The 24,031-nt window shown below is 43.4% G+C and overlaps 1 protein-coding gene and 1 long non-coding RNA gene across 6 annotated transcripts in view; one reads left to right on the top strand and one right to left on the bottom strand.

Moving 5' to 3' along the window:
• BIN3 (bridging integrator 3) overlaps positions 1–22,492 on the bottom strand; it is a 127,261-nt gene extending 104,769 nt beyond the window's left edge. The window contains exons 1-2 of one of the 5 annotated variants that reach the window (XM_079955234.1): positions 22,376–22,424; positions 8,819–8,911 (exon numbers count right to left, since the gene is read on the bottom strand). Coding sequence is in view for 1 of the 5 variants with exons in the window: in XM_079955230.1 (XP_079811356.1) it covers positions 22,376–22,383 (8 nt within the window). In the remaining 4 variants the exon portion in view is untranslated. Of the gene's footprint in view, positions 1–8,788; positions 8,912–22,375 lie in introns of all 5 variants that reach the window. The other 4 variants (XM_079955232.1, XM_079955231.1, XM_079955230.1 and 1 more) reach the window with 4 other exon arrangements.
• LOC307204017 lies at positions 468–6,001 on the top strand. Its single transcript, XR_013833457.1, has 2 exons — positions 468–2,162; positions 5,030–6,001. It is a non-coding gene; the product is annotated as an uncharacterized lncRNA (long non-coding RNA).
• Positions 22,493–24,031: the final 1,539 nt, after the last annotated feature.

Raw genomic sequence — 24,031 nt, 5'->3', positions numbered from 1 at the left:
AATGCTCACATATATGTTTTAGGAATATACTTAAAAATGTAATGACTGAAGAGGGCCCCAAAGTGTCACAGCCTGATGTAACACAAGGAGTGGAGTATTCTTGTGAATTGTGGGACAGTGGTATCGTTATGTCCTGAAAAGACTCTGACTGCAGAGTAAAATTCACATATGCCAATTTATATGTATAGCTACAAATGTAAGTTTCAGAGGGAAAACTGCCTTATAAGCAACATATGAAAAGTTTTTAGAGGGGAGGGGGGAGGAGCAGGAGACCAGGGCCTGTTATACAGACCCATTGCTGGGGCCCTCTGGGCCACCCCCTAATGATGCCCCTGTTGCGGACCTATTTTCATGTTACACTTTCCACTGAGAGCTACCACAAGCAGAAGCAAGTCTAGAAAACATGAATATTCTCAGAATAGGGGTAACTTCCATTTTTTTTGTTTTCTTATTCCTGTATCTTCAGAAGGAGATCTGATTCTGACTGCTTCTTCTTTTTTAAGTACAGTATGTATAAAGAAGACTAGAGAAAAGTTCCAAAGCTTCCATATCCTACAGAAGTTTACTGCAACCCTAACACAAGTTTGCCTTCAGATCACAACAAAGAAATAGCTATGAACTCAAGAGTGGAGAACTGGACAAATTTTGTCTCAAAATCAAGTCCTGCTATTAAGATGCCTTCTGCAAAATGGAAACATACACAGACCTTCTTTGAGTGTCAATGTGATGTAAGTGAGCAACATTTTTTTTGGAGGAAAGGTGATCTGGGTGGAGGAAAGATCAGAACCTCACACCAGTTACACCCATCTTCTAATTGCAATCAAGTGCTATCGTAGCCATTAATTAAATGTTCAAAACACCCATGTGAGGCAATTCTCAGTCCTCATTCTACAAATGAGTACACTGAGCAGCAGATAGCCTGGAGAAGAAGCAAGGCCAGGGCAGATTTGGGAACACAACAAGACACCGACAGAGTCACACTTGACTTCGGAGGAAGTTGCTTTACATCAAGTCAGATTATTGGTCCATCCAGCTCAGAACTGTCAACACTGACTAGGAGTGGCTCTGCAGGGTTTCAGGCATGAAACCTTTCCCAGTCCTATCTGGAAATGCCAGGGATTGAACTTGGGATCTTTTGCATGCAAAGCAGGTGATCTGCCAGATCTACCACTGAGCTACAGTCCATCCCCAAGAGAAGACACTTTGCAAAAATGAAGGGATTGGTAAAAGGGAAGTTGAAAAGCAGAGTCAGGAAGGTAAAATCTTTCCAGAATTCCTGTGAACTGTTCAAAACCATAATAATAGAAGTCACGAAACGATACATACCATGTATCAGAAAAGGTACTGCTAGAACTAAGAGGATGCCAGCATGGTTAATGAGCAGAGTGAAGGAAGCTATTATAGAGGCAAGAAGGCTCCCTTAAGAAAATGGAAATCTTATCCAAATGAGAATGAAAAGGAACACAAATATTTGCCAAAAAAAAGTGCAACGAGACAACAAGGGATGCAAAAAATAATTTGAGAAGCACACTGCTTCTCACAAGCAGTGAGAAAAAAATCACAAAGACAAACAACAAAAAATTTCCTCAGGTATGTTAGAAGCAGAAAGCCAGCTGAGGATTGGGCTGGACCTTCGGATGATGGCAAGGGAGTCAAAGGTGTGCTGAAAGAAGAAAAGGAAATTGCAAAGAAGCTGATTGGTTTTTTTTCTTTTTCACCTGTCTTCACAGCAGAAGTTGTAGGGTAGATCCTGTGCCTAAATTAGCTTTCTCAGAATGGAAGTCTAAAGACCTGAGACAAACAGTAGAGACAAGAGATGAAGTTCTAGGTCTTACTGTCAAATCAGAAACTGACAAATTATTGAGTCTGGAGAGCTTCCACCCAAGTGTTCTTAAAAAAGCTCAAATGGGAAATTTCTGATCTTATAACAAAAATATGCAAGATGTCCCTAAGATCAGTCTCCATACTTGAGGACTGGAGAGTGGGCAAAGTAACACCAATTTTTAAACAAGGTTCCAGAGAGGATCCAGGAAATTACAGACCAGTTTGCTTAATGTTTTCTTTTCTGGGAAAACTAGTGGAAATCATTGTTAAAAATAGTACTACCAGGCATATAGAAGAAAAAGTCTTGCTGAAGGAGAACCAGCATGGCTGCTCTAAAGGTAGGTCCTGCGTTCCTTAATTTTTAAGAGTTTGGGGTTTCTTAGAGTGACAGCAAGCATATAAACAGAGGTGACCTAGTTAATACTGTGTACCTCAAGCAAATACTGTGTACCTCAAGCAAATACTGTGTACCTCAAGCAAAGACTTGACTAAGCTTGGCAGTCATAAGATAAGAGAAGTACCTCAGAAGCTAGCTAAGGAACAAGAAGCAGAGAGCAGGAACAAACGGACAAGTCTCCCAACAGAGGGATGTAGAAAGGAGAGCCTCCCAAGGGTCGGTATTGGTACCTGCATTTCTTAACTTATTCATAAATAATCTACAGAGTAAGGGATGAGAAGTGAGGCCGCCTTAAAGAAAAAGGGATTGTGAAGAACTCCGAAAGAATCTCTCCACACTGGTCAACTAGGCAGTAAAATGGAAAATGCTGTTCAATGTAAGCAAGTGTGAAGCAATGCAGTCATAGTTACCGTATTTTTTGCTCTATAAGACTCACTTTTTCTGGTACATCTTATAGAGCGAAAAATACGGTAATAGCTAAATGAAGATGTTAGCCCATGTGCAGCAGCTGTGAAAAGAGTGAATTCCATGTTTGGGATCATTAGAAAAGGAGCTGGGGGAAAACCAACCCTGACATTATACAAATCTATGGTGTGACCACATTTGGAATACTGTGCACAGTTCTGGTTACCTCACCTCAAAAAGGATATTGCAGAAGTGGAAAAGATATAAAAAACCACAACTAAAATGATCAAAGGGCTAGAGTGAATTCCCTAGGAGGAAAGGCTACCACATTGGGCAAGTAGGGGGCCGCTAGGGGCGCCTTGGAAGATGGCGGATATTTATCCAGCTCGCAAGCAAGGTAATTAGAGGCTGATTATGGGGAGTAAATCAGTCTCCCTCATCTCTCCAGGGGGGAGAGATGCAGTTTTCACCCGCTGTTGCCATAATTCACCCCCGAATTCGGAAGAAGGAGGGGGTGAGGCACTGGGTGTACAACCCTCGGCGAGTCTCGGAACTCCTCCGAAGCTGCTTCCAGGAGCGAAACTAGTTGCGTTACTTAAAAGGAAAAAAATTGGAGAAAGATAACGCACATGCTTCAAGAGAGGCAGGAGGTTTTTATCTGCTAACAATTTTGCCACTGAAATGAAGAAGATTGAGACGGAAGATTACATCAAAGTACTACAGACAAGCTGGTATGTGGAATGGAATGCAACGGAACTGAAAGGGGGGGGAATGACTTTTTATTATTTTTGCTCTATGTGATTAACTAATAACCCTCCCTCTTAGAAGATCCGTCACAACAACTAATTGGCAAATGGGACTAAAAATGAACTGTGTGGGAATAATATGAATTTAAAGGATTTACTCTGTAAAGGATTTGGAAAGAAGAAGGGCTTTCTTTGTGACGCAGTAAGAATGGAGATTTGATGCGGAAAGATAGACCTGTGTTGCAGGAGGTTTGGTCTTGGGGAGGGCGAGCCGAAGATTTATTATTTCAATGAGATTGCGAACTGGAAGGGGCAGCCCTCCTGGAAAAAGACTAATTTACGATGCAACAGGTCGGGAAAGTTAACGAGCGAGCTTTTAGACTGCATTTCATCGGAATGACAAAATGGCGATTGCTTGCTCGAGCGGAAATGTCTGGTCTATTGGAATTTACGAGAGAGCAGTACAAAGTCCACACAGAAACACAAATAAGACTGTTTTTTTCAACCCACTTGCGGAGCAACTCGGAGGTGAATGAAAAGGAAAATGAGCAACGACAAGAATTGAGAAGAGGGGACTGGAAATATCATTCTTAATATGAAAGCAGCAGAAATATTCGAGGATTGGACTCCTGCCGATCAAGAAGCATGGGTACCCCCCACAAAAATTTATAATTTGGAAAACAATTGATTTACATGATATGTATTGATATAATTTGGATTAATTGGTTTGATGTGTTTAATTTGGTAATATGAAACTTAATAAAAATTATTTTTTAAAAAATAGAAAAAAGGCAAGTAAAAGCATAGAGATGTATAAGATTATGCCTTGGGTGGAGAAAGCAGACATGGAGAAGGTCTTATCCTGTCTCATAAGACTAGAATTCAAGGCCATTCAATGAAGATGAATGTTATTATTATTTATTAAACTTGTATACCACGCTTCATTGGTAAATCTCAGGGCACTTCACAGCATAAAAATATAATATAAAAACAATACATAATAAAACAGGTACCAAAACAAAATGAAACAACCCCCTCCCCCTTTCACACAGTGCATTGTTAACCTATGGAACTTGCTCCCAAGAGGCAGCCATGGCCACCAAGATGTTCAGCTTCAAGCAGGCATTCGGCCAGTTCATGGAGGATAAGGCTATCAATGGCTACCCAGCCTGACTTTCTGCCTCCCTAGGCCAGTGGCTGCGAATCACAAGCGAGGAGAATGCTGTTGTGCTCAAGTCCTGCCTGCCGACTTCCGGCTGGCCTCGGGGAGAGCAGAGGGATGGACTAGATGGGTCTTTGATCTGATCCAGCGAGGCACTTCTTATGTCCTCTTTATCTCAATTCGTTTGGTAGACCCTAAGACTTAAAAGTATTAAATGGCAGGTCAGCACTGGCTGAGGAGGGGCCATTTCTGGAGAAAAGGCGGCACGCGCAAACTGAATTAAGCCGTGTGGCAGATCCTCTGCACAAAGAAAACACTCAGAATTGAATGTTAGAAACAAAGTTCATTCGCTTTTTATGCAGGGCTCCCAGAAAACAAAGTGATACAAAAGCAAGGCATATTTTACACTGACATTTGGGAAGTAGGGTGGGAGCCCCTCAACAACAGACCTGTCCTCCCCAGAGATGCATGTTTTAACTGCCTTGTTCACTTCAGAGTTGGATGCAGTCTTAATGAATGAGTCTGACCTCCCACAGCCTAGTCTGCGCGTCATCAAGACCCTTTTCTCCCTCTGAAGACGTATGGCATTCCAGCGCTCCGTGAATAACCCAATTCATTCAAGAAGCGGCAGCACGAACTCACCCTGGCTTTCTCGGCATGAATTAGCAACTATTACAGTCAATGTGGTCTCTGCCAGCTATTGACAAACTGAACTGAGGGTGATTGTTTGCTTTTACACACAGACAAACCTCTAGAGTTTGATTCCTCTGGCATTCACATTTAAAAATGAGGCCACCATATGCACAAGAACTGACGCTGCCGCAATTTGCTGCTGGAGAGAAAGGCAGGGGCTACGGATTTCTGAAAAAGGAACCATCTTGACAATGCCCCCTTTTTTCTCAATGAAATAAATTTTCTGAAATTCTACAGCACCCCCAACCCTTCCCTGCAACGCAGTATTTAAGAATGTTGCTACTATGTACGCAAAGGCCCAAGAGACTCAAGGTCACCGCTAGTTCTCTACCTGATCATATGAGGTTGCCTTAGGCAAAGTCATAATCCTGGTGCACCTAACCAAGTCTTGTTTATTTGGAACTTTATGCATACAATGTATGTTCCTTACCGCTGAGCTACGGACCTCTTCTAATCCAGAACAACCAGCACGAGACTCAAACCTGCAGCCATGGCTTTCACCCTGAGCTTACTCTGCTTTTGCCATGTTCTCAGATGCATCTTTCAGAGGGCTTTGAAAAGAGACTCAATAAGCTATGTTCAGGAGAGCTTTTGGCAGGGAGTGAAAGCAGCACGCAAAAGCAGAAATGCCCCACCTGACTTCTTCCCAAAAGCAGTCTACAGTGTTTTCACCACAAGCTCCAAGAGAGATCACAGTGAGAGATGGATTTATGAAGCTTTTCTACTGCTTAATATAAAAATGTTGCACCATATAATAAAAGTTCCTAAAAACGAGATTTAAAACAAAATGCAACTGTGTATCACAAACCAAACTGAGAAGTACAAAGCAAACAAGAAAATTAAAAGCTTGATAAAAATGTAAGTAAATATGTTTGGTGTTCAAAGGTCATTACTGTCTCAGCCTGAGCCAATTTAAAGAGTCAGGGAAGCCAATTTTAGTTTGCAGCCCAATAATCCTAAATGCTCTTGATACGCATAAGCTTTGTGCTGCAATGTACCTGCTAAAGGAAGCATATGATGTTTTGGAGGACATACTAAATCCATTTACACACAAAGAGTACCTTCCCAATGATTTTCCCAATTCCAATCTCTAATTAGAATACAAAATTAACTCCTCTTATTGCTTTTAAAATATTTTTCCTCACTCAGTGCTGCATGGATGCATAAGCAGAACACAGCCAGTTTATAAGCATTTTTCTTACAGGATGTTTTTCTCTTTTTTAAAAAGCTCAGAATTATTACATCAATGTGTTGTGCTGTGGACTTTTTTATAATATCAATTTCTAGATTTGAGCACTGGGCTTTTAGCAAGTTCTGATTTAAACACAAGGGTGGGGGCTTAAAATAAGTAGAAGCCCTTAAGGGAGTTTATTTTGCAACGATAACACAGTTCTATTTTGTAAAAGATTTAATACACATCTTTTTGTTTTGAACTAAAGAACACACAAATAATGTCTTGTTCCCAAACAGATTCACCCTGAAGAACATCCCTATTATTGTATACCAGAAGCAAAACCTTACAAGTGTCTGCCTAAGTTCGTTAGTTTATGGTGAAATTTGGCAAATGGCACCAACTTCCCATTGCAGGGGTGGGGGACCAAGGAGGAATGTCTTCCCACAGAGACTTTTGGAATCCAATGGATTTCTGAATGCTCTGTCTGGGGGATTTTCTGGTGGATAGAACTGATGGTCCTGCTGCAGAGGGCCACAGATATGATCGCTCCTGAATGCCCTCTCCAACACCGTGGAGAGCATTCAGCTCCTGGTATACAGTACTGGGGAACTACATGCGATGAAACAGACCAGAAGGTAGCTAGAGCACAATTGTGCCTCCTGCATGGCAAAGGCCTGCTTCGCTACTTCCATCTCACCCTTGAGAGAACAGCCAGCAAAGCTCTTCAGGGTGGTCCGCAGGCTGTTGACATCTATATTGCTGTATGGAGCCCACAAAACCTCGGAGAAACTCTGAGTTGCTTGCTGCGCACTGTGAAGACAAAGTCATCCATTTCCATAGCGAGCTAGGACTCAGCTATACAACTGCAAATAAAACGTTTTAAGTGTGTTTTAAGGGGTGATATGATAGCCATGTTCCAATATATAAAAGGATGTCACATAGAGGAGGGAGAAAGGTTGTTTTCTGCTGCTCCAGAGAAGTGGATACGGAGCAATGGATCCAAACTACAAGAAAGAAGATTCCACCTAAACATTAGGAAGAACTTCCTGACAGTAAGAGCTGTTCGACAGTGGAATTTGCTGCCAAGGAGTGTGGTGGAGTCTCCTTCTTTGGAGGTCTTTAAGCAGAGGCTTGACAACCATATGTCAGGAGTGCTCTGATGGTGTTTCCTGCTTGGCAGGGGGTTGAACTCAATGGCCCTTGTGGTCCCTTCCAACTCTATGATTCTATGTGTTTTAAGCGCAATTTACAATGTGACACTAGATGGCAGTGGTGAGCCTTATGGAAAGTTCAGTGTATATATATTTTTTTAAAGCATGTTTGTGTAGATTCCATCCTAGATGCCATGACTGATGCAGTCCCAAGTGAAGTTTCCAATGTTCCATCAAGTCTTGCTTTGTGGGATCAGTTTCCATTTTTATAGCCTTATGACATTAATAGGGTGCTTATGAGAGGAGCTGCCTCGTTTAGGTGCCACAAGACAGGTTGTGTGGAACAAACAGATCTGTCTTCCAACACCATGGCACCATTCCCTACCCCCCAGCATCCGCTGCCTGAGGTGGCCATGTCATTCTCCCTTATGGTAGGGCCATCCCGGATGATGTGCTAGTGCAAGAATAGTCAACACAGTGCACTCTAGATGTTGTTGCACTGTTTAATATTTATAGTCTTCCAAGGCAAAGCAGGCTCTATACTGTGTATGACTGAATCAGGCCCCAGCTTTCATTTAAAAGGAAATGCTGAAGTTCTGACCATACCTGTTATAGATAATATGCCTGAAAACAAACTGGCAAAACAAATGAGCACATTTTATAGAAGCCTGAGTCAATATTAAATGCATGCATCAATTCTAAGTGTTGAAAGTTTAAAGCAGTATTTACAGAAATGTATGTCACAACTACTGGTCCAATATAGTGATGCACTTGGGGGTAGGGGGCAGACAGTGGTTCCTGTTGTTATTTCCCCCCCAGAAGTGCCCCCTTTGCTTTTTAAATGAGTTCCGACAACCTACACACTAGTAGCACCTACCCCCCAAAAATGAAAAATACCAAACCTTACTGGTTTTCCTTAATCAATGACACAAGTCTAAGGCTATGTTTGAATGTAGCAAAATGAATTTAAAAGCTGTGCACCTCTTAAAACAATTTTTAAAAATGCTTGCATCTCTGAGTCAGTATTTACTGCATACCTTCTCCTATCATGGAACACACTATTACTCATTGACTGCCAGTCTTGAAATGTACAGCTTATAATCGGGACAAACTGATTGTACAACTGACAAACTTCTCTGGCATTGTGCTGGGGTGACAGAGATGCTGACTTTAGTGATACAGAGACGTTTATACTAATCCTGAAGAGCTTCAACAGAGAGCAAGAATCCAGTGCACCTGGTCCAACAAGACAACTGTCAAGTTTACTTGTTAGCTGAAAATCTTCATTACTCCACATAACAGGGGGAGGCAATGAGAATGCAGCTGGGCTTCTCCAGTTCACAAGATGAATCTGCAGAGCTGGCAGCAAAGGAGGGGAAAGAAATCAAACATTTGACTTGTAAACCAAGCACTGTTGAACCAAAACTGCTGAGAGAGGATAAACAAGGAACCTAATGATCACATACATAAACAGTAAATGTCTGTATTTCCATCAAAAAGTTTAGAAATCATTCAACTGTTCTGCACTAGCAAGGTATCATTTAAAGCATGGGTAGGCAAACTAAGGCCCGGGGGCCGGATCCAGCCCAATCGCCTTCTCAATCCGGCCCACGGGTGGTCTGGGAATCAGTGTGTTTTTACATGAGCCGAATGTGTCTTTTTATTTAAAACGCATCTCTGGGTTATTTGTGGGACATAGGAATTTGTTCATCCCCCCCCCCCAAAAGTATAGTCTGGCCCCCCACCAAGGTCTGAGGGACAGTGGACCGGCCCCCTGCCGAAAACGTTTGCTGACCCCTGATTTAAAGTCAAAAGCACAAGGACAAAGGAGTGTAATTACTACTACTACTACTATTTACTTACACTTCATGCTAAAATCCTAGGGCAGGTTACAATATTAAAATACAACATTAAAAACAGTTTAAAATAATTTACAATCACAAAAATTAGGTGCATCCTAAAAACATACACCTCAAGTGGTGCTTCTTCAGCATTTGTTGGATGGAAGCTGTGCCATGAAGGTGCCAAATGCGCCTCGAGAGAGAGAATTCCACGGAGAGTGTGCCCTCCTTGGGCCGCCAGCCCATGAGCCTCTGAGGGTGGAGAACACCGAGAGGGTGTGCACAGAAGGAGGCAGCCTGAGTCAGTTAAAAGATGCTGCTCACAGATTTTGAATTCAAAGGTCTTCCAAGTAAATCTTAGTGCTTGGCTGCTTAGCCCGTGGCTGCCTGGATCCTCTGCAGAATGACAGAAGAAGCTAAACCCCTGGCAGCTATACCTCACAGCATCATTGTAGGGATTAACTGAGGAGGGGGATGAAACATGTACTCCTTGGAGGGAAAGATGGGATATAAATGCAATAAATAAGCTCTTCTGCTGACCTGCTATGAAAGCTGGAGCAGCCAGCCAGATTGAGATGTCAATTACCCACCTGGCATCCAGAGATCTCCATGTGGTCACAACTGGACCTGTGCCAGTCGCAAAATGTGCCTGGCTAATTTCAAACACATATAATATATACATGTATGTATTTGTAAATATTAATTATTCAAATGACTTGTGGTTTTGGTCACAACTGCAGGGGCAGAACCCAATTTATGTTTGTGGTGTCCAATTAAGAATTGCTATTAAAAATGGGATATTAACAATGTGTCATGTGAATTGTGTATTAGTTTATGAATTTCAAAAAAAAAAAAAAGCGTAAAGTGCTGCTGAACTGGAAAAAATGCAACTAGCCATTCTGTTTTTGCACCCATAACCTAGGTACCAGGAGTCATGTGGCAAGTAGCTTTTCTATCCCATATTCTAACATGGGATAAAAGGATCATAACCCAACTCCCTTTCCAGAAGAGATCTACTGTGACATAAGGTTAAAAAAAAGAGTAAAGGTAAAAGACCCCTGGGTCAAAGGTGACTATGGGGTTGAGGCTCATCTCGCTTCAGGCCGAGGGAGCTGGCGTTTGTCCAGACAGCTTTTCTGGGTCATGTGGCCAGCAGGACTAAACTGTTTCAGGCACAACAGAACACCGTGACGAAAGCCAGAGGGCATGGGAACACCTTTTACCTTCCCCTCATAGCAGTACCTATTTACTTGCACCGGCATGCTTTCAAATTACTAGGTTGGCAGGAGCTAGGAGAGACATAAGAGGATGCTGGCCAACAACATCAGGAGAGGCAAGGCAAGCAAAGAAACAAGAGGCTGCAGAAAACATGAAACACAAGAACCTCCTGCAGAATCAGGCCAGTGGCCTTTCTAGTCCAGCATTCTGTTCCCACAGTGGCCAACCAGAAACCTGCAAGGGAAACCCGCAAGCAGGACCTGAGCAGCAGAGCAACACTCTCCCCTGCTGTGACTTCCAGGAACTGGGATTCAGAAACCTACTGCCTCAAACTTGCAGAGAGATCAGAGAGGAAGTAGGGCAGTGTGAAATGATGCGGCCCATACAATATTTGTCATTGACAGCAATGGGTAGTATTGAACAAAGTCTTACTCAGAGTAGACCCAAGTTAGGTCCATTAATTTCAAAAGGTCTACACACTGAGTAAACGTTGTTGAATATCACCCAATGTCCCTAAATTTCACTACTACTGTTGCTGTTTAGTCAATTAGTCGTTTCTGACTCTTCATCACCCCCTGGACCAGAGCACGCCAGGCACTCCTGTCTTCCACTGCCTCCCGCAATTTCGTCAAATTCATGTTGGTCACTTCTATAACACTGTCTAACCATCTCATCCTCTGTCACCCTCTTCTTCTTACCCAACACCAGAGTTTTTTCCAGAGAGTCTTCACTTCTCATGAGGTAGCCAAAGTATTTGAGCCTCAGCTTCAGGATCTGTCCTTCCAGTGAGCACTCAGGGCTGATTTCCTTCAGAATGGATAAGTTTGATCTTTTTGCAGTCCATGGGGCTCTCAAGAGTCTCCTCCAGCACCACAATTCAAAAGCATCAATTCTTCGGCGATCAGCCTTCTTTATGGTCCAGCTCTCACTTCCATACATCACTACTGGGGAAACCATAGCTTTAACTATATGGATCTTTGTCGACAAGGTGATGTCTCTGCTTTTTGAGATGCTGTCTAGGTTTATCATCGCTTTTCTCCCAAGCAGCAGGCGTCTTTTAATTTCGTGACTGCTGTCATCATCTGCCGTGATCATGGAGCCCAAGAAGGTAAAATCTGTCATTGCTTCCAATTCTTCCCCTTCTGTTTGCCAGGAGGTGATGGGACCAGTGGCCATGATTTTAGTTTTTTTGATGTTGAGCTTCAGACCATATTTTGTGCTCTTCTCCTTCGCCCTCATTAAGAGGTTCTTTAGTTCCTCCTCACTTTCTGCCATCAAGGTTGTGTCATCTGCATATCTGAGGTTGTTGATATTTCTTCCGGCAATCTTCATTCCGGCTTGGGATTCATCCAGTCCAGCCTTTCGCGTGATGTATTCTGCATATAAGTTAAATAAGCAGGGAGACAATATACAGCCTTGCCGTACTCCTTTCCCAATTTTGAACCAATCAGTTGTTCCATATCCAGTTCTAACTGTTGCTTCTTGTCCCGCATAGAGAATTCTCAGGAGACAGATAAGGTGGTCTGGCACTCCTATTTCTTTAAGAACTTGCCATAGTTTGCACAATTTATTTATTTTTTGCTTTGTAAGATAAAAACTGACTAGATATTCAATTGTTGCACCCATAACCCAGGTTTACATATATGAGTTTTTAGCACTGAAAAGAAGGGCGGGAAAGTGCATGAGCCCAGGGAAAGGCTAGGTTTAATCTCCATGGTTTCATTGAAACACAACTTCTCTCTTTTATAGAGAATATTACTGGCGGGGGTGGGGGGTGGGGAGAGCACAAACCATTCTTCCCCTGTACTTTTCCACCCAAAACAATGTATTTCTTCATTTCTGGGATATATGTATTGCCCATTCACCAAAGTCCTCTGAGCAGTTGACAAAACAGCTTTAAAAAGCTATTTTTTACCCAATATGGGGTACATCTGGCCACAGAGATTCACCAGGAAAAAAACAGCTTTAAAAAAAGCAAATTTCAGGAGAGGGGAGAGAAGAGAACAGGGCTTCACAGCGCACCCTCCCACTCATGCTGCATTTTATTAATATCCCGCCTACTAACCAACAGTTCTCAAGGCAGCTTACAATACATAAAAATACAGTACAAACATAGTAAATTAAAGTAAGAACAATGAGATTTAGCAGTACTCCTTAGTAAAAATAGAATTTTAATCAGCATCAAATTTCCTACAGCTCAGCCGAAAAATGGGAGGGGACTTCCAGAGATGAGGGGTGACCACAGAGAAGGCTCTGTCTATGGGACTCACCCACCTCACTAAAAAAAATGGGTGAAATAATAAACAACCCCAGTGAAGATATCAACAACTAGAGCAATCTCACATGCCTGCAGCTGCTGCCCAGGGGACCTGCTGGAGATGGGAGTCTCTACTGGACCTCCAGACCAGGACCTGCCTGCAGCTGTGCAAGTAGGGCAGGGACCAGGACCTGGGCAGGCAGGCAGCATGGGAGACACCTGCTGCCCAAGGTGGGCATCCACCAGTTGCGGGGGCAGCTCTAGAAAGCCTGCCAGCTGCAGGGCCCCCACCAAAGGGGAGACAACAAAGGGGCTTGTCCCTCTGGGGGTGGAACGAGGGTGTGGGCCTTATGGTTTTAATGAGGATGGGGTTTTAACTTAGGTGGGTGTTGCTTATTGGGGGGTGGAGTTGTTCTTAAGTGTTCATTTGTTTTTCGTATTTGTATTTTTTTGGTTTTATAAGGCTGATTAATATTCAACAGCCTTTTAAATGTGTTTGGGGGAAAGGGGTTGTTGTATTAACTATTTACATGTGTTTTACCTTGTATTTTTATCTGATGAATCACTGCGAGATCTTGTGATGAGGGGTGGTATATAAATCTAACAAATAATTCATAACAAATACAGCAGTTGGTCCTTCATATCCTAAACTGTTTAGGGCTTTAAATGCTAAAACATAAAACCACCCACCCACCCACCCGGCTGCTTTATGGGCAGACTCACTTGCGCTCCAGGCACTTGTCCCTCTTGGCTGATAAAAACCAGGAGGGAGGGAACAGCTGGCTGGGCCAGGAAGGTGGTCAACGTCTCTTTACGAGAGGGGATGGTCCCTGCCTGCTTGAAGGAGGCAGCAGGAAAACAACTCCTTAAGAAACCTTCCCCGGATTCAGAGAACCTAACTACCAGCCAGTTACTAATCTCCCTGTTCTGGGCAAGGTTCTGGAGCGAGTGGTCGTGGACCAGATCCAGGTGCTTTTGGAAGAAACTGATTTTCTGGATCCATTTCAATTTGGGTTTAGGTCCAATACTGTCACAGAAACTGCTTTGGTTGCCCTGTATGATGACCTCTGTCAAGAGAGAGACAAGGGAAACATGTCCCTGTTAATTCTTCTCCACCTCTCAGCGGCTTTTGAAACCATCAGCCATGGTATCCTTCTGGAGCGACTCTCCGAACTAGGGGTGGGTGGCACCACTTTGCGGTGATTTCAGTCCTACGTGGATGGTCGTTTCCGGAGGGTGTTACTTGGGGAGTGCTTTTCAGCCCTGTGGAACCTTCAATGTGGGGCTCCACAGGGCTCAATCCTATCCCCCATGTTGTTTAACACCTACATGAAAACGCCTTCCATCAGCTATGCCCCTATCTGGACAGGGATAGCCTAACTAGTGTTGTCTATGCTCTGGTATCCTCATCGTTAGATTATTGCAATACGTTATACACTGGGCTGCCTCTGAAGACGGTTCGGAAACTTCAGCTGGTGCAGAATTCAGCAGCCAGGTTGCTCACTGGAGCAAGACAGTTTCAGCACATTACACTGATCCTGGTCCGACTGCACTGGCTGCCAGTTAGTTTCCGGGCCCAGTTCAAAGTGCTGGTTTTGACCTATAAAGCCTTAAATGGCTCAGCACTGCAATACCTCAAGGACCGTCTCTTTCCACATGAACCTACACAAACCCTGAGATAATCTTGAGGCCTCCTTCGTGTGCCTCCTCTTCAAGACATCCAGAGGGTGGCAATGCGAGAACGGGGTCTTCTCTGCACTGGCTCCCTGTCTGTGCAATGCTCTCCCCAGGAAAGTTCACCTGGCACCTTCATTATACACCTTTAGGCGCCAGGGGAAAATGTTCCTTTTTAACCAGGCCTTTAGTTGATCTGATTTACATCAGACCTATGCCCTTTTAAAAAAAAAAATGGGGGGGGTGTCCGATTGTTGTTTTAATTTTTATTAAGTATTTTGTGGTTTTATATCTTGATTTTATTTTGTGAACAGCCCTGAGACCCCTGGGTATAGGGTGGTATATAAATTCTAATTAATAATAATAATAATAATAATAATAATAATAATAATTCTGTACAGTTCTGCCACTATCACATCTGGTTTGTCCCAGAGTGTTAAAATCCAGCCAAGAACTAGGAAAACAACACAGTTAATTGTTTAGAATGTTCCCATACCGGTTAAAAGTCTGTTGCCACATATGTCACAGAGGTCTACTGCAGTATCCCAATGCAATTTCTCAGTACCCAAGAGTTTATTTTTTATTATATTTATTAATTAAATTTCTATACCGCCCTTCATCCCAAGATCACAGAGCAGTTTACGTTATAAAAACAGAAAAATAAAACAAACAAACAATAACAATAACAATACCCCCCAACAGTTTAAAAAGCCAGATTGTTTGCTTATCCAAAAGCCTTTAAAAAGAGGAATGTTTTTGCCTGGCACCTAAATATATGGAGAGAGCAGGGAGCCCCCACAGAAAAGGCCTGTTCTCATGTTGCCACCCTCTGGACCTCTTGAGGAGGAAGCACAGGAATGTTGATCACAGGGTTTGGGGTGGTCCCTGAGGTATTGTGGTCCTGAGCCATTTAAGGTTTTATAGGTCAAAACTGGCCCTTTGAATTGGGCCTGGAAGATAATTGGCAGCTAGTGTAGCTGGGCCAGGATTGGCATTATATGCTCAGAGCATCCTGGCCACTGAATTCTGCTGAACCGTCTTCAGGCCACCAAGAGCCTCCCAGAGCCCAGTAAACAAAGTGAAGAGCTTAAAAATTCTCTGCCTTGCTTGGCAGAACAAGACTCATTTGGTGCACCAGCTCTGGAAGTAAAGATTACTTGTGCAGGATCAGTTCCTGGGTTCTTTTTTTTACTATAGGCGATTTCAGCTTTATGCACCATCCCTTGACTGTAACCCCCATGTAAGATATGAGTCAACTGTACATCCTTCCACAATGGTTAACTGATGTCAGTTTTTTTAGCTTTTTGTGGTTTTTAATTGAAGTTTTGTTTTATTGCTGTAAACCATTTTAGATATATGTTATGACACAGCAGATATATGTTATGACACAATTTTTTTTTCTTGATTCCCCCCTCTAAAAACTAAGTGTGCCTTATAGTCCAGTGCGCCTTATGGAGCGAAAAATACAGTATTTCTCCTATGGTTGTTGTCCAAAATAGTTGGATTTTGGGGCACTCCCACCACATGTGGAGATATGTGCCTGTGGAGGTGAACCTTCTCCAGCATTTTGGTGAGGTTCCTGGGCGTATTAGCGCTAGTATTCTTGGTGTTAGGTACCACCTGTAGGTGAGTTTCAGAGTAAGTTCTTTTCTTTTCATTGATATGGATTTAAAGGGGGGTTTAGACCACATTTTGGTCCATTGAGTGGGGTTAATCTCATAGCCTATGTCATCCTCCCATTGTTTTCTGATTGCGTCTAGGGAGTTCGTGGGATTTTGGAGTAAAATTTTGTATTTTATGGTTTTATATTTTTATTTTACCTCCGAGTATAGGGCAGTATATAAATTCAATAAATAATAATAATTTGCTAAAGCATGTGAATTTTTGTGGCAATGACTAGTGGCAAAGGCTGAGAAATGGAAACTGGAATAGACAGGAAAATGAGTAGAGAAAACACAGCACGTCCTTGTGCTAATCATCACCAGACAATATGCAGACTTTTCTATGATTTCCCCACAACCATGGATGATGAGCTGGATAGCTCAGTTGGTTGGAGCATGATGCTGATGATGCCAAGGTTGCAGGGGGTTGAACTAGATGATCCCCAGGGTCCCTTCCAACTCTATGATAGCTAGAAACCTGCTTTTGTAAAAAAATAAAATGAAAATGAAACCACAAGATTCTCTGACCACTGAGTTCCATAACAAATATCTGGTTACCTGCTTGTGTTGTTTCCCATAGATTCATAGACATTGCTTTATTTTTCCTTCCATTGCTTAAAACTAATTTAGCAGTAACTGGCATGCTTGCTTTGCCAAATCAATTAAAAGTTTGTATTAATTATTATTTAACCCATAAATTACCACCCTCACCTCTTTAGGTCTCTAGGATCCTCTAGTGATAGCTGCTTTTGAAGATCACCTATGAAAAGTGAGATTATTAGTCCACCTATCCATGGTCTGCCTATTCTAACTAGCAGTGGCTCTCTAAGGTTGGAGTGAAAGGTACTCCTTGGTGTGATGTGAAAAACCTGCCTAAGACCCTGGAAAGCTGGCATCAATCAGAGGAGCTAGAGGGACAAATAATCTGGCCTTGTATGAGGTCAGCTGCTGTAAGACAGCTTCCAATGTTACCAAAATGGACCTGGGCTGCTGATCTCTGCAGGCACATTTACTGCATCATTCTGCTTGGCTTGATTGTTGTGAGGACAGTGAGAGAAACTCTCATGTTTATTTCTAAAATGGTGGAACACTGCAGTGACTTTGCCAGCTTATTTACACACAGGGAGCCATCTTTGTGAAATAGTTTACCTATGAAAAATAGAAACATAACCATGACAGGAAAACATTTTCTTCAGTAAGGGCTCCAATTTTCCATGCAGGGACCATGTTTTTGCAAACATGTGAAAATGAGGTGGCAAAAATCACTGCATGAGAATCTCAGAAACAAATACATCAGTGAGTCCTATGCTGGTTTTCTAACAAAAGATTAACAGCTGATTATTTTTTTTTTGGAACCTGCCTTTTAAAAACCAATATGGCAATACCAAATGTTACTTTGTATTTGTTCAGCCACAAATTAATCCCTAAACCTCCTGCCTTTTGTTAGCCCAACTTGACTGCATAAAACCAAAAGCCTGATTCTATGCATATTTACTGATGCATAGCTCATAACTATGTGTGGCACAATATTGCAACCTAAGACAGCAATTCTAAGTGTTCTTATTAGGAAGCAAATTTCAATGAGCTCAGAGGGAACTGCAACGTTTAGGCTTCGGCTAAAAGAATAACATGAGCACCAAAAAAACAAGCCAATAGCTTAAGCGGAAGAGGGACCCTGTTTTTTTAGTAGGTTTTTAGCCTTTATTTTGCCCAACAACAATTTACACACACCCAATAAATACCAGTTGCAATCTTGGCTAACTTCAGTGGAATTTAAGTATCCTCAGGGACGTCTTAACCATTATCTCTAGTGGCGCATAGCGCCACAGCGCTGGGCTCCTAGCGGGCTATTTGGCGCAGGCTCTGCGTGAGTTCGGGGCCAAGCAAGGCACTGAGGCGGCTTCCCAGCTCCTCCCTGCGCGCCTGGGATTGGTGTAGGGCTCTCAAGGGGCCCGCCCAGCGGCTTCCGTTGTTGTTGGCACTGTGCTGAGAGAGGCTTTCTCTGGCTTCCTCCGGCTTTCAGAGAGGCTCTGAGTCCCCTGCCCCGAAAGGAGGAGGAGGAGACGGACAGGTGGGGGGGGGAGCCAAGGACTACATCCCTCCCAGCCCCACATCCTCTTTTGCTGCCTCCTGGGCAGCTCCTCTTGCCTGGGCAGGATCGCCGCCGATCGCACCCCCTGCCATGCCATGTACGCTGCCCTATGGGCGTCATGTGCATGCCCCGCTCTATGGGCACTGCCACAAAATTAAAAGGGGTGGAGGCGGGGGGGCATTTCTATGATGTGGGCTGGATGAAGCATTGGTAGTTTGTGCGTCACCAGCCATCTGTCTCCACCCTTCACCCCTTGCCTACCACTTTTATATTCGGTATTTCTGATCTTGCAACGCAGTCTTGCGCTTTCATTTTGCAAAGGTCACCTTCCTGGGGCAGGCAATAATTAAAAGCAATATAAAGGTATAATTTCTGAAGCAATGATAATTGTATGTAAATGCACCTGAGAGTAAGCCCCATTGTATACAGAGTCAGATTTACTTCTGAGTAGTGCTGCAGGAAGGCATAGGATATGGAAGGGGATGTCTGTCTCTCTTCTCTCACTGCTTACCTCTCTCCCCCACACCTCCAGTTTTATCTACTGATGCTAGTTGAAAGAAATCTGGTGCAAAACATGCCAGTGTAAAGGGACAAAAAGAGGCACGTGGATGGTGGGATTATTATTAATTTAATTTATATATTGCCCTATACCTCAAGGTCTTGGGGTGCTTCACTGAATAAAATCAAAATATAAAACCACAAAATACATAATCAAAATAAAACAACCATAATAACCCTCCACTCCCAAAAACCACATTTTAAAAGGGCATAGGATCCTCACAACATTTAAAGTAAAACAATTAACAAAGCCACTAGTTGGAAAGACCATGATCTCAGAAATGTCTGCAGGAATATTTATTGGCAACCAAATTGGCTGGATGCCTTTCTGATACAGTTAAGCTACATCCTAACTATTTACTGGTTCTCTGTTTATGTTTCCTGTTTTCTTTTCCCAAGCAGAGATAACATATAAGCATGGTATCAGCTCCCTAAAAATAGGTCAAGAACTCTGGGGAACCTTTCCTTAAAAAGGTCAACAACTTTGGGGTCCCCCCCCTTAAAAAAGGTCTACAACTCTGGGAAATGCAGGGGGGGGCGCCGGAGGGATCTTTGCATCATGGTGCTGGATATGCTTTAAAAAGCCCTGAGCATCCTTCCTGTGTTTGGGATTACGTTCTAGATCAAAAGCAACTTTAGCATTCTCTTAATTACTCCTGAAGATTTTAAGCAGCTGCCAACGGTACAGAAATGATTTGAACTTAATTATAATTGACTAGGAAGGTAACCAAATAAGTGAAGCATGGTGCCTTCCTCAGCTAACGTTCAAAGCTTTCCTAAGTAGAATCCAGGTACAAACCTTTAGTCCATGCACAAAGTTTGAACCAATGATCATTCCTAATTTGCTTTAGTTTGAAATCTAATCTATTTTTCCCCAGAGTAATCACTACAATTACTTATTACACTAAGTATTTCAATTTTGGTTGATCCAAATACTATTTGGATCATACTGACATACAGTGGTGCCCCGCAAGACGAATGCCTCGCAAGACGGAAAACTCACTAGACGAAAGAGTTTTCCGTTTTGGAGGTGCTTCGCAAAACGAATTTCCTATGGGCTTGCTTCATAGAATCATAGAGTTGGAAGAGACCACAAGGGCCATCGAGTCCAACCCCCTGCCAAGCAGGAAACACCATCAGAGCACTCCTGACATATGGTTGTCAAGCCTCTGCTTAAAGACCTCCAAAGAAGGAGACTCCACCACACTCCTTGGCAGCAAATTCCACTGTCGAACAGCTCTTACTGTCAGGAAGTTCTTCCTAATGTTTAGGTGGAATCTTCTTTCTTGTAATGTCTTGCGAGTTCCTGCGGGGGTTTTTTCCTCCCCCCCCCTTTTTCTAAGACGCTAAGCCGCTTATCCGCTAAACCGCTAAAAACCGCTAAAAGCACTAATCCGCTAATCCGTCCATGGGCTTGCTTCGCAAGACGGAAAAACCGCTAGACGAAGAGACTCGCGGAACGGATTCTTTTCGTCTTGCGAGGCACCACTGTAATTGTTTTGTGCTATGCAACTTCTCAATATTTACTGATTCCAGAGTAAAGGCCCAGGGTTGCTTCTATTGAGAGGGGGGAAAGATGGTTTTAGTGGAGCTGTAACATAGACAAGGTATCACTCTGAAATGGCACAACATAACAGAACAAATGTCTTCCATAATAACTTCCAGAACAAACGTCTGGGAATGTAGAAAAAAGCAAATGTTGAAATAAAGAATATTAAGCATTTTTACACTAACTCCTTAGTCTGCATCCTAGCAAATATGAGCCTGAAACTGAAAGAATTGTGGAGTTGAAAAAGCAGCAGGATTGAAGAACAAGTTATATTTTAAAAAGAATACAAAATAGTAACAATTTACGAATTCTGTAGAGTTTTTGGAGAATGTGGTTTTGTCCCCTGATCCATGGGATTAGCTGAAGACAGACCCTGTTCCATGAGTGTTTATGGAGGAAATGGTTCCATTCTCTTCTCTGATAGGTTTTGTGGATGGCAGTGGAGCAAACAAAGTACCATTCATTGGTCCAATATGATTTATTTATTTTTGATGCAAGGTGAGACTTCTTACACCTCAGACACACAAAGTCATCATTGTCCACTTCTAACATCTATACTAGGACCTTGCCTACAAGGTACCTGTGTTATCTTCTTCTTTAAAAAAACAACAACCCAACAACGATGCACACAAGATGCCACAGGTCTCTGAGAACTTTTGCTGTAACAGACTGACATGGCTACTTTTTAAAAAATACACCAACACAATTTTACGAAGGTCTATGCGTTTCAGATGTTCATGCATTATGAAGGAATGACAAAAGGAAGTGCTTGTTCCCTGGAACCAGTTGCATTTTTAATAAAGAGGAAATATGCATTCTTTGATCAGACTAAAATGTCCTTTTAGTACAGCCTTCTGAAGCCAGAGAAAAACTTCTAAATAACCTACTGCAGGGACTTGATTCCCCATGGGTTGAGTGAATTCCCTGAAGAATCTGCAGCTACAATTCTACTAACTGACGCCAGCAGTACATGAACCTGATCAGTCCCTTGGATGGAAGGCCACCAAGAACTCCCATGTGCCAGTAAAATTTGAGCATAACAAAACAAAATGTTAGGAGAGCCAACACAGTGTAGCGGTTGTCACAAGAAGACTGAGGAGACCCATTAAGCCATGAAGCTCACTGGGTGACCACTCATTCTCTTTTAGCTTGATCTACATCACAGGACAGCTATGAGGAATTTGCTTTGAGCGCATTGGAGGAAAAGCAGGATATAATTATAAGAAGTAAACAAAAGCAAGAACTTAGGCAGCCCCCAACTGGGACAGACCAGGCAGTGGGCAGGATATGAACAATAAAATTATTATTATTAATATCCTACTTCCCTCAGTTACCAACCAGACACTAAAAAAAAAAAACACACCTCAAGGAAGAGACCACAGCTCAGTGATAAAACACCTGCTTTGCATGCAGAAAGTCTGATGTTCAAGGCAGGGCTAGGAGAGCCCCCTCTCTGAAATCCTGGAGATTTGCTGCTGGTCATTGTAAAGAATATTTTGCTACACAGACCGATGTCCTGATTCTAGATGTGGCAACTTCCTACGTTTCTATGTTGCTCTGAAGCAAGGGGTGGAAACAGAAGTGTCTCCACACCACACCCCCCCCGCCCTGCCAAGAACGGGTAATCAGAGATGCACTCCCTTAGTACATGAAGGTTCACTTCTCTCGGATGTCTGATAACAGTTTGGAGATCTAACGCCTATGAGTTTCACACCCTTTGAAGCCCTGACTGCTGCCCGAGCACGTGCTTTGAAAAAAAGAACTGATAAGGAGCAGGGACATCCCACGCCCCGCGGCCCCTGGGAGGAAAGGGGCTCCCGCGGAGGGTCCGGAGGGCCGCTTGGAAGCCCCGCAGGGTCCACAGGCACCGGGCGGCATGAGGAAACGGCACGGAGCGAGGGGGCTTCAGGGGCCGGAGGAAGGCGGGGAACCGAGCCAGGACCCCCTCCCGCCCGGCCGCAGAAACAACTCACCAACTCATGGTCCCCCTTCTGGTCCGGCGCCTCTCCCGGAAATGCCTGCTCTCCCCACGGTCCTGCTTCCGGATGTGAGGTCGGGGCCAGGCGGCGAGGCGGGATGACGTCTCGCGCGAGGCGGGGTCGGGGGTGGAGCCAGCGCGGGGGCGGGGCGTCCCGAGGGGGCCGAGAAGGAAGGGCTGCGTGAGCCGCGCCCGCCCCTTCTCCGGAGGCTCCTCCCCGGCAGCCGGGCCCGCCTGTCGCCCTCCCGCGCGCTGGGCTGGCTCCTTGCACGCGCACGCGCACGCGCACACGCATCCTCTGAGGAATCGACAGAGCAGGGAGGGTCTATAAATAATTTCTATTTTGTAAAAACTTGTATTATACAATATTGTGTAGGGGGTAATGAAAATAAGAGTTTAAAAATATATATGTTTTGTTTTTGTTTTTGTTTTATAAAATGTGAAAACCAAATAAAAATTTTATATATATATAAAAAAGATATATGTAATATTAAATAAAGTCATAAGTAGAAAAAAAGGCACAGGACTAAATTTGTAAAAGGAGAATTGCATTGCACAGAGAGCTTTGAACTTCACCTCAGATTCAAATATGCAGTCACGGGGAAAAGAAAGTACAGTGGTACCTCGAGTTAAGTACTTAATTCGTTCCGGAGGTCCGTTCTTAACCGGAAACTGTTCTTAACCTGAAGCACCACTTTAGCTAATGGGGCCTCCTGCTGCCGCCAGAGCACGATTTCTGTTCTCATCCTGAAGCAAAGTTCTTAACCTGAAGCACTATTTCTGGGTTAGCGGAGTCTGTAACCTGAAGCATATGTAACCTGAAGCGTCTGTAACCTGAGGTACCACCGTACACCCTCTTTGAATTCTGTGGTTTTACATCGGGTGTCAGCAAACTTTTTCAGCCGGGGGCCGGTCCACTGTTCCTCAGTGTGTGTAGTGCCAGTGTGGTGTGGTGGTTGAGAGCGGTGGACTCGTAATCTGGGGAACCGGGTTTGCTTCCCTGCTCCTCCACCTGCAGCTGCTGGGTGACTTTGGACCCATCATGCTTCTCTGAAGTCTCTCAGCCCCACTCACCTCACAGAGTGTTTGTTGTGGGGGAGGAAGGGAAAGGGGAATGTTAGCCGCTTTGAGACTCCCTAGGGTAGTGATAAAGCGGGATATCAAATCCAAACTCTTCCTCAGACCTTTTGGGGGGCCAGACTATAACTTTTTCGGGGGGATGAACAAATTCCTATGCCCCACAAATAACACAGAGATGCATTTTAAATAAAAGGATACATTCTACTCATGTAATAACACACTGATTCCCGGACCATCCGCGGACCAGATTTAGAAGGCGATTGGGCCAGATCCGGCCCCTGGGCCTTAGTTTGCCTACCCATGTTTTACATGTTACAATCATCTGCTCCTTAGTGGGTCTTAATATTAGGCAAATACAACCTCAGATGAACAACAACATATGACATTTCACACCATACCATGATTTATTTAACAGAAATAAAGCCAAAATGGAGAAGCCATGTGTGAAAAACATAAGTAAATCTTATGATTCAATAGCTTGTAGAACCACCTGTAGCAGCAGTAACTTGTAATTGCTTTCTGTATGACTTTTATCAGTCTCTCACATTGTGGTTGAGGAATTTTGGCCCAT

Source organism: Podarcis cretensis, assembly GCF_951804945.1.
Source record: "Podarcis cretensis genome assembly, chromosome: 15".
Taxonomy (NCBI): domain Eukaryota; kingdom Metazoa; phylum Chordata; class Lepidosauria; order Squamata; family Lacertidae; genus Podarcis; species Podarcis cretensis.
The sequence above is the reverse complement of the archived record's forward strand: the minus strand, read 5'-3'. Positions and strand labels throughout refer to the sequence as shown.